The following is a 12,082-nucleotide window of genomic DNA, read 5'->3' on the forward strand; positions in this document are numbered from 1 at the left end:
CTTTCTTCTTGGGTTCCTTCTGCAGCCAATGGAGAGAAACAGTACAAGACTCTTCTGTAACATGCTTGAGCACACCTACATATAGCATCTTGGCTCTAAGCAATCCTACAGGGCAGCCCATCGATTTAAAAAAAAACAAACAAACAAAAAACCCAACAAAACCAAACAGCAGCATTTTTTGTGTCAAAGGAAGCTAAGAAAAAGAAGTTTCAATGGGCTAAAATTTTGTTTTGGGGATGTCTTTAGTCCTTGGCCTTGCCCTTAACCAGGTTACAAATGAGGAACGGACTGCCAAAAAAAAAAGTTACTGTACTTTGACTCACACACCATTTTAGAAACATAGCTGACATAAAAGATAATTTTGATCCACCTTATCGTCTCATATCAATTAGTTTAGGCATTTTCTGATTTGCTTTGCTATGAAAGAACTATAAAGACAGTAAGGTATATCTTTTCTTGGAGTTTGCACAGCAGGCCTGAAACACGTGGCACTGTGAACCTCAGACTACCAAAGCAACAGTGATAGCAGTAATACATCCCTGCTCCTTGCTGCTGCTCATTTGCAGATATTCAACCATTTACTGTCTTAAGGGGATATCCAGCTAAGAAGTCTGAAATTAGCTTCTAAAGGAAATAAAGTATTGAACATACCCCCTTCCACCCTCTATGCCTATTTCTCCAAAAGTACCAGCGGTCATTATTGAGCAAAAATATTTAAATTTGGATCAGGGCCTTGGAAAGAGTTCCTGCCCTCCAAATAAATACATACATACACACACAGACACACTTTAGAAAGAAAGGCACAAAATATCTGTTTGAGAAATCTCATGTCTTTGGCAGATTAAAAAATACCATTACCATATCTCATCAGTCTAAGATTTAAGCCATATACTTTTTTAAGGTGATGTACATTTTAAAAACATGCCAAGGAAGTTAATAAAACTTGGACTTTGTGCTGAAAATCTGCTCCATATTCTAAGTTTTTTTCCAGAGAAGGATAGATTTACTTATCTTGAAATGCAGCTTTGCTAAACTTTTATCATAGCCCAGTAGATACTAGCCTTGTCCATAGCACAAGTTGCATCTCATCCCAGGGGTTCAAGGTAAATAACACCTGATGTTACTTATTTTGGAGAAAGTGTTTCTTCCTTCCCAACTTTCATGAAACTAGTTTTGTTCTTAAGGCAGCACAATTGCTATATGACTCAGGGTAAAAACATACCGACTGACAAAAAGACACTCCACTTGGCTTCTTACAAGCTTGATGTCTCCTTTCTTCTGGTGCACATCCATGCCGTTTCACCTCCCAAGGTACTCACAGGCAGGGCAAGCACAGTCTGTCTGAAAACTTGACGTGTGCGTTTTCAGTTTTGCAAAACATCTTTTAAAACTTCAAATCCGAGCAGAGACATGGCATGCCTTCCGGGTTTTAATGGAGTTTGGGATTAACCTTTCTCTTCCCCTGTGATTTTTGTTTCCAGTTACAGTGGTGCTGTTCACAGCACTGAGACGGCAGCGGAAAAAAGAGCCTTTGATTATTTCCAAAGAAGACATCAGAGACAACATTGTCAGTTATAATGATGAAGGTGGAGGAGAGGAAGACACCCAGGCGTTTGATATCGGCACGCTGAGGAATCCCGAAGCCATAGACGATAATAAATTACGCAGAGACATTGTGCCGGAAACGCTTTTTATGCCACGGCGGACTGCAACAGCACGAGACAACACAGATGTCAGAGATTTCATTAACCAAAGGTTAAAGGAAAATGATACAGATCCAACGGCACCCCCGTATGACTCGTTAGCAACCTACGCATACGAAGGTAATGGTTCTGTGGCTGAGTCCCTCAGCTCCTTGGAGTCGGTGACTACAGATGGAGATCAGGACTACGATTACCTCAGTGACTGGGGGCCTCGGTTTAAAAAGCTGGCAGATATGTATGGCGCAATGGACAGTGACAAAGACTCTTAATATGTTGCCTTTTTTTTTTTGTTTCTCTTCTTCGTTTTCAGAAACAGCATTGAGATATGTGAAGTGGCTATTTCTTTCTATTTCTCCACAGCTGTGTGAAAGAGTTCTCTGTTCCACCTGTTCAAATTGCTTAATGACTGCAGTCCGTGTGGATCAGCCATCAGAAAACTTTTTCTAGTATGAGCTTCCAAGAGGCAAAATTCTTATTTTTTAGTGCATCCAGTTTACCAAGCCAGTCTTACTGGCACGGCAGTAGTGGACGGGTAAAAAAAGATCAGAGGGGGAGCAATATTTTTACTTGTTCTGCTTATATTGTAAATTGGAGTATATTACTGTTTAGGCTCACTTGCTCTTTTTACTTGTATTCAGACTATTCAGCTCAGAAGACTGCTCTGTCGATTGTGTATTGCACATCCCAATGTAATGAGGTATCCTAGTTTACCCTATGTATTATAGTCAAAATTAGTGGTGATGGAATGAAGGTTTATCACACGAGTAAGCTGAGAAAAAACACCAAACATGCGTTTTACTCATGAGGAGGGTAGAAAGGCCTAATGGTCATTTAAACCTAAGTGTTTTTCTAGAACTCGCCATTGCCCCCAATGCACTGAATCATACTAACACACACATATATATAGTCCATTGACTGCTATGTATATATTCTTCTGACCTAGCATTGCCGGAGAGATGTGTGTGCGTGCATGTGTGTGCAGTCAGTAGCCCCAGTATCTAATTCTTAGACGGTTTCCCAGTTCTAACCCAGACTTGCCTTGTGATACGGGGAACACCATCTTATCCAGCTCCAGTTTAGCTCACGACGTGAAGGAAGGAGCAGATTATAACTGTACTTTTCTTTGTACTTCTTCGGTCGGCCTCCACCTGCACATCAGTTCAGTGATAGCTACTGCGCTGGGGAGGCGGGAGTCAGGCTTTCCACATCCATCTACTTCTGCCTGTTCCCATGCGCAGGAGGGGAGTAGTAGCCTCAAGGTGACTGCCAGCCACTGGGGCAAAAGGAGCAACTGCAAAGGCAGAAAGAGTGGGTTTTTTCTGTCCTGCCCTTCCCCTCCGGGATGCCCAGGGTAGCCTCCTGACTGACTCCCTGCCCAGTTTTGCTATCTGTAAAGTGGGGAAATAATGCCTACCTCATCAGGATGTTGCAAGAATTATATAAGTCATTTGGCAAATGCTTTCAAGATGGAAGATGCTGGCATTCTGCCAAAGGAAGTAATTTCTCATGTTTTTGGGTGGTTGTTTTCCTCTTCCCCCCGCCCCCCCCCAATTTCAAGCCCTGAATGCACAAGTAAGCAAGAATCAATTGTCATTCCAGTGGCCTGAAATGTAGGGTTTATAAATATAATTCATTTCTTAAAATAAACTACTTAGGGTGTTAAAGACTTCACCAAAAGATAAAATTTTAATCACAAGTCTCTGTGTATACGTTTATCTGCTTTGCCAAGCTAAGTAATTTTTGGCCAGGGGTAGGGTGGGGGAAGATGTCATAGTCTCAAGCCAAAACAATTGTCTTTAAAGTTTGTGCACCACTCAGTATTTCTGTTGCTTTGTCAAACGCACGTAGTTGCTGCTCTTCAAATCCATCCATCCAGGAGAGGCTATCTAGAGAAAACCCTGAGGGGCTGCCATGGGACGTATCTGATTTCAGGAGCTAAAAGCCACCCTGTGTCCCAAAGTAGGGACACAAGCCCAGGGCACTGTGTGAAGGAAAGGAGGAATTTTTGGTGTTTGTTTGTTTGGGGTTTTTTAAATATACCTCATACATAACTAATCTCATTTATTCCATTTTGAAACAGTATTTAATATCAGAATTACAGGCATGAATCTATTTTCCCCCTCCCCCAAGTCTTAAGTGAATCAGTTTGAAAAATAAATAACAGCTCCAATTTACTCTAAAAATAAGGCGAGAACCTAAAAAAGTTAACAAACAGAAAATTAAAAGGGATTAAAAATTAATCCTTGGAATTCATTACTCCTAGAGAGTTAAATAAAGAGAGCGGTAAGATTCTGGAGTATTAGACTTTTACAAGCACGATGACATAATTTCAGGTTTTGCGAAGCAGCTCACAGCGCAGAGGATGAGCCCGCCACGCTGCGGTGCCCGGCTGGGGCTGGGAAGGACTCCTTCGCAGTGGGGAGCGCTCCACATTTATAGGTTTAGGGCAAGGCAGCTAATGGCTCGCAGATGCCCAGCGTGACAGATTAGATGGGTTTTCAGAGTGGAGGAGGCCAGAGTTTCAAAGGGTCCTGAGCCCCCAGTCTCTCTGATGGAGGCTTCTCAGCGGGCTTCAGTCCAGCAGAGTGAGGTAGCCAACTCCATCGCTTAGGGGGGCTGAGCCCATCACAATGGTGATGGCGCAACTAGGCCCTTATTATGTCCTCCTGAGGGTCCCTCAGTAATTTAAGATGATAAAAGCAAAAGCCTTTGAAAGTCTAGCCCTTCATGGCTTCCTTGAAATCAGGGCATCCACGAGGCAACCTGTCCAAAACCTGGCTCTGGCACACAGGAGGGACCGTCTGGATTTCAGATACGTGGAGGAGCTCAGCACCACCGCCACAGGTCACTCACTTCAGGCTGCTCTCCTCACACAGTCTGTGGAGAAAAAACTCAGGGGCCTCTTCCGAATGGCTCCCCAACACATGCCAGCGCCTCACCCTTCTCTGCATGAGGTTGCCTCAAGCTCAGAGTCTGGTTGGACAACCAAAGCCAGCCAGTGGACTGCCTTTTCCCCTCCTCAGGCCCCGAGGAAACAGATTTGTGTGTGGAGGGGACGGCGGAGGTGGCTGTGAAACCCCACATGAATTTGGCCCGGCAAGCCACCCCCAGCTCACAGGGAAGAGGGAGTCACCATCGCTTGACTGAAGACGGACCTGGCACCCTGAAGGGGCTGGGCCGCCCTGCAGGTCGACTTGCATCAGTCACTCTTTGAGGTGGAACAACAAGACAGGAGGATCACTTATCTCCTTGTAACTACTTTCCTATGTTTGTACAGTGATTTTGTCTGATTTAGCGATTGTTAATAGCGGTCCAAGCGCAAGTTTTCTTCTCTTTTTTTTCTTTTAATTGAAAGCTGGTTTTATCTTGTCCATTGAGTGACACAGTAAATAATAGAGAGTGGCTACTTGTGCCTGTTGTGTAAATATATTATATAAAAAAATTATGTCACCACAAATATGGTGCCGGAATAGCAAATGGATTCGTCTAAGAAAATTCAAGGCAAACTTGCCTCCAAATTATTATTTATGGATCTAGGTTTTAAGGTCTATTTTTCCTGCAAATTGGACAGATTTAGCATCTCTCACACAGCAAGAAAAGTTCAATTCTGTCTTTTCTTCTTGCTTGGAAGTACCACAAAGTGCAATTTATAAAGTCAGTACTGCATATTAAATATTGAAAGTGCCATATTGCAATGAACACAAAACTTTGCAGTAGTATTTATTTGCACTTTGTTGCATGCCGGCGTGCTAGATGATAGAAATGGGTATTTAACAATGCTTTCAGACAATGCTAGAATTGTCACTTATAGATAAACAACTGTTCAACTATGGGCTATGAAGTGGGTTTCAAAGCTGTTTTAAGCCTGCTCTTCTTACAACCATGCCTATTTGAGAAGAAGAAATATTATTTGGAAGTTTAACTAAGCCAGCTAGAGATGAGCAATGCAGTTGGCTTTTAGTTTAGAAAAACATCAGACCTAACAACAAGTGACCTAGTAAAAGATACCAGGAAATTCAGTGGATTTAACACGAAACAGAGGCGTGTTTATTTACACGGGAGACTCTTCCAGCCTTGCTACTGCAGAACAATAGCATCTCTACACTTGAAATGGAGTAAGGTTTCTAGTATAGGTATTTCATCCCAGCTCCCAAAATAGCCACTTTATTCCAGAAAAATGATTTTTTTTTTTTCCACTCCATAAGCATAATTATTTCAGGTTAAAACTGGTTCTATCCACAGCAGCACCAGTATGGTGAGACACAGCAGCACGTGCCTCCAGTGCAGTTGTGCCAGGACATCTCTCTGCATAGACAAACGCTTGGAAGACAGCTGGGGCAGAAACTTGCAGCAAGCTCTGGACAAGGGAATTTGGGTGTTTCTACAGGGCTCTACCGACAGTACCACAGGGCTGCGATGCGCTCCGAAACCTGACGTAGATGGAGACGCGTCTAACCACGAGAAAAACAAACTGGCTGTGTTTTTCAGTTATTGCTGGTAAAAAAATTGCTGGGAAAGGTTCTGAGTAGAAGAAGAACACTCCACCTGTACCAACACCAATATTTTTTAAATTTGTCTTAAGAGGTATATTTTTCTGACATTTTTTATTTTGTTAGTTGTCAGGTCTTACTTCATTCTATGGACAGGTATTTCCTAGCTGTTAAATGTGAATAGGAGAGGCAAGTTTCAAATGGTCCAGTTTTGGAAGTAGCAGGCTACGCATTACAAGGCACAATGTTTTCATTGCTCTGTCACAAAACAAACAAAAAAAATCCCACAGAAACCAACTATCTGAATATCTGTACGGCCATAAAAAGCAGAACAGTCAGAGGAGGGAGAAATGGCTTTGGGAAATGTGTGTCTGCACATGTACAGTATGAATAAAAAGGAGGGAAATGATGAACATTGGAAGCTGATCATGTTTTTCAAAACCAGACTTATCAGTGTTGAGCAGGGCCAAGAGTGCACAGTCACTTCTAACACTTCCAGGTTTCCTACAGCAGCCAGAGGGAGATTTGCGTGGATAGGAAGCAAGACATCATCTTTTTGAGACCAAGCAAGTTAAATCCAGGCCATTCTCATGCAGATGTCTAGGAAATGAACTCCCTTTGTCATGATTATTATTAAAATTTCTGCAGTAGGTCTATCTTGATGACCTTCTGCAGGGTGAATTACGGACAGTGATTCTGAGCAGGTAACTCTCTGAACACCACGGTGTTAGCTCTTCCTGCCACCATCTCTTTTAAATCTCTCCATGTTTCTTTTGGCTATAAGTAGAAATGAAGTGTTTCAGAAGACCACTGTCCCAACTGGGTGCTGCCACCTCCTGCCCGTTTGTGTTTCAGTTAACACTGCAGCCTGAGCTCCCTTGTCAAATGAGAGCTGACAAATCAACAGTCATTGCGCTACTTCCAATGAGTATGAACTCTGTTGTAAGCTGTGAAAGGGTTTTTTTCCAACCCTTCTAGACCTGAGAAACAGTAGCCTCCTCCAATAAATGTCAAAGCCACAAAGTTTTTTATTTTCAGTTTAGTCTTCGGAACGACTTGCTTTCTTAGAGATTCTTTCTGTACTTAAAGAGGAACAAAAGCATATTTAATGTCTACAGCCTCATGCATCGCTCCAGAAGGAGGGGAAAAAACACAGCAGCCAACACACTTTTTTAATGCCAGTCTCTCCCCTCAGTAGTTTTATTTAGGCACAGCTAAAACAATCTTGATCCTGCCCATCATTTTGCAATATTACACTTTTCAGACCAGGCCTGCCTTTGTCATAGGCTAAACACTTTCCCAAACTGTTCGTAACATTCAGCAGTAGGTTTCCAAAAGCCGTGGCTGGGGCTACAGGGAGTACCAGACTCAGAGAACTGGGAGTTTCAGAAAGAAGAACAGAAAGTGAGTTGCACGGTGGGGTAAGGGGAAGGTAATCAGTCATATGCAAGGCAGGCCCATAGCACTTAAAAGCCACTAAACTGTCATATTACGCATAGAGTTACTGGATTTCAAAGGAGTTTTTAAAGAATCTGCTCTTATATTTTTCTTGCATATGTATTTTGCTTTCTTTAAAAAAAAATAAAACAAAGGAGCTACTAACTTCAAATTTCTCCTTCCACAATGTCAATTTGACAAATAAGGAACAAGTCCAGCATATAGAGAAATTCTTTCCACTCCCATGGGCTTTTGACCTTTCCTATGAGACTGCACTATTTATGTAAATATACCTGGAGACACTTTCTATAAGCTTTTAGTTTTCTATGAGCTACTACTTTAGTGTTTATTAAAGAAACAAATGTATAGAATTATTAAGCATTCAGGTGAACACAACAAAGAAACAACACTGCAGACACAAAATTGTGCTGGATTTTGACACATTAAAAAAACTTCAGAATCACTGTACTGTTTTATTCTGTGATTACTTTCATTGCTTTGAAAAATTAAACTTAAAAGAAAGGCCTTATAATAAATGCTATGTGCATCTTAACTGTGTTACTGAGCGAAATCAATCTGGCAAACTCCTATTGCGACTTGTGATTTTTAAACTCTTAAAATAAATGCTTTTTGGTATTGATTTTTTTTTAATTAAAAATACTTCCAAGCATAAATTGAAGCTGATGCCACCACCTGGGAAGATTTACTTGCTGGCATGGTCCAGCCACACAGTCTCTCGTGATGTCATCCCCTGGTTGCGCCAAGGGAGCCTCAGCATCGGATGGATCCAGTCACTGCTCAGCACAGAGGAACGTTTGCGGGTGATAAGATTTTTTTTTTGTCATCCAAGAGATTTACACCTAGAAGTTTCCCTGTGTTGCAAAGGGACCCATGCTGGAATGATTATCTCTTCTGCAGCGTGGATGGGCAATTTGTTATGGTCAGGCGGGAAGTGTGCGTTCTCTCCCTTATATTTCCTGTTCACTGTACTGGCTTCTTTTTTGGGGGTGGGGGGCAGGGGGAAATGAAATTTAAGGATTTAATGAGAAACCAATTTGAACAACAATTTCTCACAGACAGAGTGAATTTGCCTTTTTGCAAATTGATTTTTGTAACAAGTTATTTATATGATACTACTTAATAAATTGTTTTTTCTAACTTGGGTTTTTTTTTTTCCTAATTCTCTCAATCCACGGTTTGTATTTACAACACTATCATAAAGATAAGCCTTCAAAAACATTCTGCAATCACTTTAAGACACAGGGGTAAATTGACTCAGTCTTTCAAATGCCATCTGGCTTGCAACAAGCTGTAACAGCAGTAGGATCACTATTCTGGGATCAGCGAGGCCTCCCAAAAGACTGATATAATTTCAGAAGGCATCATTTAGTGATGCTTACTAAGAGGAGGGTATTAGTCACAAGCCAAATTTTGACTAGCCACGGTTTACCAGGAAGGCAGCAGGAGCTTTGTCGAAGTAAAGCATGTGGAATACCTTTCTTTAAGCATATAAAGAGCATATAATTTATAATAGCACTGTTCAGTTATTTGCCTTTCATTGTATGAGGTCCAAAAAAGACTTAAAATCTCAGTTCATTTATGGAGATCCCAAATGTCATTTGCAATTTCTTTTTACATAAGGAGAACAACCTCCAGAGAAAGTTATTAATTTTAACACTTCTTTAATAAAAGATCTGTCTACAGCTCCAGAAATTTAATCACGATTAAATTTCTTCCTAAACAGAAGGACAAAAAAAAAGTAGGAAAGGTCACAGCAAAGCAGTACTTCATCAAAAGCATTAGAAGAAACCACAAAAAGCAACCAGTTTAACTCTGAAACCCACATGTGGTTTATGAAAGAACTGAGTAATTTTCATAACCGATGAGAAGAATTAGCCTAAACATCCACCTGCAATCTTTCGTGGACCTCCAGAAGAAAACTTCTATATGAAGGGCCCAAGAAACCAGCTTTTTTAGACGCTCAGCAGTGGATCATAAGGCTATAAATACATAGTGCTACATAGTTAAAAAGGAACACTTTTAATTACTATCATGTTATCTGAACACCAAGTCACAGAAACTAAGCACTACACTGTACATGGAGGATGCGTCTACTTCACCTCCCCACCTTCCAGTAAGGACACACGCTCGCGGGCGCAAGCACAGAGAGGCTGCAGTTACCCCACCTCTTGGCTCTGTGACTTTTCGCATTAGAGCAGCCCTACAAGATTTCACAAAACATCAACTTGAGCTTTTCATCTTCTTAAACAAAGACAGTAGCAACAGCAGGAGTCCTGGTTGTCTACCTGCTGAGAGGTGGTCCAGGCTCTGCAACCCTTCACATGTACTGATGGTCTGAGTGCCAGAAGCAGAACAGGAAGACCCTATCACTGTTATTTACAAGAAAGAGGAATCTGCATATTTCTTCTCTTCTTATTTGATTTACTATAGCAAAGAGTACCTCAATCACAAAGAAAAGTCAACTAAAGGCTAGCATTTCAGCCAGAAAACACATCTGACGCTCAGACATTAATTTACCAGGTTTATCTATGTAAAACAACTCCCCCCAACAAGTAACACACAAAATACAAACTCCCCAATATTCATAATTCATTAATACTACCAAAGTCATCACAGAGACTATTTAATTAGACCAGCCATGAAAGCCTACAGTCTCTTTAAAAAAGTTTAAGCAGTCCTTGTTGAATTTCAAGGGCAACTCAAACAAGGAAACCAAAGAAAAGAGCAATATATTTAACTGATGCTTTAATACTGGCATAAAAATTGCAGGAGCGATCACTTATATGAGCAGCCAAGTTAATTCAGTGTTGGTCTTTCCAATTTTAATCTCAGCTAATATTACTTTTGATGCTGTAAATGAAATCCAAGTTTTTTGGATAAGGTACCAACATTTGTTAAAAAAAAAAAAAAAAAAAAAGAAAAAAGTACATATTCTTATCCAAAGCCTTTGAAGCCTTTCCTCTTTCTTACTAGTACATCTTTCCATGTTTTTAGCACAGCCAGCTCTCTAGCAAATACCCACCTTGTACATTTTCTGTTCTCCAAAGTGACCGCACCAAGTTCTCAGCAGCTGTCTGTCCTCACATCAGATCCCCAAGCATGCTTGCCCCTCCAGTCAGAAAAGCCGATTCCACTTTCTTGATTCCCCACAAATTAGAAAGCAAACGCGAGTATTATCAGAAGTCCTCAGTCACTTGCTATTTCAGAATTGCTCTAGTACTCATTACACATTTTTTAACCTCAGCAAACCACAGAGTGCAGAAAACCATACATATTTTTACTAGCTGTGGAAATACTCATGGCCTGATAGGACCTTATCATGTATCTTACTTTATTTAAGCAAAAGAGAAAAAAACCCCAAAACTTACAGAGTCAGGAAGCCTGTATGCAAGTGGACATGCTGACCTGAATCTTCCAAAAAGCTTTGGGGTGGTTCCTCCTTTACAAAAAGGAATAACAAAACAAACCAAACAAACAAACACACAAAACCACCCAAAAACCCCAAACAGGAATCACCTGTATATAGCTTTTCTCATACCCCTTGCTGGAACTTTGCCTTTCTTAACTCAGAACTTCGCTGTCTGTCTGCTCATGCATGCGTCTTAATTAATAAACAAATGAATAAATCCCCTCCTGATTGCTTTTACATGTTTTTCTAAACATCTGCTTCTACCTGCATTGTTAGACAAAGCTGCTTTCTTCTACAACTCAGCTGGGGAACTTTTCTCTCTCTCTCTCTCTCGGGATGCAATTGGGTATTTCACATCAATTATCTTAATTGGAAGCAAGCTTAACCCATTTCCCAATTACAGCTTCAACTTATTAGAACAAACAAACTCTCAAGCCTCCTTTAATAAAATAAAATGAAACCAAAAATGCCCCCAAAGAGCAAACCTAAACTTCGGTAACAAGCCATTGAAAAGAGGACTGAATAAAAGGGCTCTGATAAGCGTAAGAGCGAGGAAGCCGATGTAGGACAGAAGGAGAAAGTGGGGGTCCAACTGGCTCAGTCTCTGACACAGCATTCCTACAAGTCTGCTTACTGCTGGCTTGCAGAAGGTGCACTCTTCACCCTGTTACTTGTTTCAGGTACTTTTCTCCCCCATGTACCGAGGTGTCCCTGTCAGAACCAAAAAACAGAGCTAGGTCCACATTTGTTTGGCCACCGCTGGGCATTTTGATGGCCCAGCTTCTTTATCGTTAGAGTATGGAGCCAGGTTCTTTCTGCCTCCTCCTTCTCACACCGGTCCCCAACTTTATCACTGATGTTCAGGTGGACATGAACCTCATACCTATTGCTAAAGGCAGAAAGCCTAAAGGGATGAAAGGAATCCGGTGACAAGAGGGCCAAGCCACCCGTTACTGCTCCAGATTGTGGCTGAGATACCTGTGCCTCTTCACACGCCCTTCGTTCTCTTGCTTACCCATTTT

General features: G+C 41.3%; 1 protein-coding gene across 1 annotated transcript in view; it reads left to right on the top strand.

Annotated features, from left to right (window-relative positions):
- CDH6 (cadherin 6, type 2, K-cadherin (fetal kidney)) overlaps positions 1-2,223 on the top strand; it is a 48,170-nt gene extending 45,947 nt beyond the window's left edge. The window contains exon 11 of the mRNA XM_010285981.1: positions 1,482-2,223. Within this exon, the coding sequence (XP_010284283.1) occupies positions 1,482-1,972 (491 nt within the window). The 3' untranslated portion in view covers positions 1,973-2,223. The remainder of the gene's footprint in view (positions 1-1,481) is intronic.
- The last annotated feature ends 9,859 nt before the right edge of the window (positions 2,224-12,082 follow it).

The sequence above is a fragment of the Phaethon lepturus genome, unplaced genomic scaffold (genome assembly GCF_000687285.1).
Source record: "Phaethon lepturus isolate BGI_N335 unplaced genomic scaffold, ASM68728v1 scaffold17824, whole genome shotgun sequence".
In the NCBI taxonomy this organism is placed as follows: domain Eukaryota; kingdom Metazoa; phylum Chordata; class Aves; order Phaethontiformes; family Phaethontidae; genus Phaethon; species Phaethon lepturus.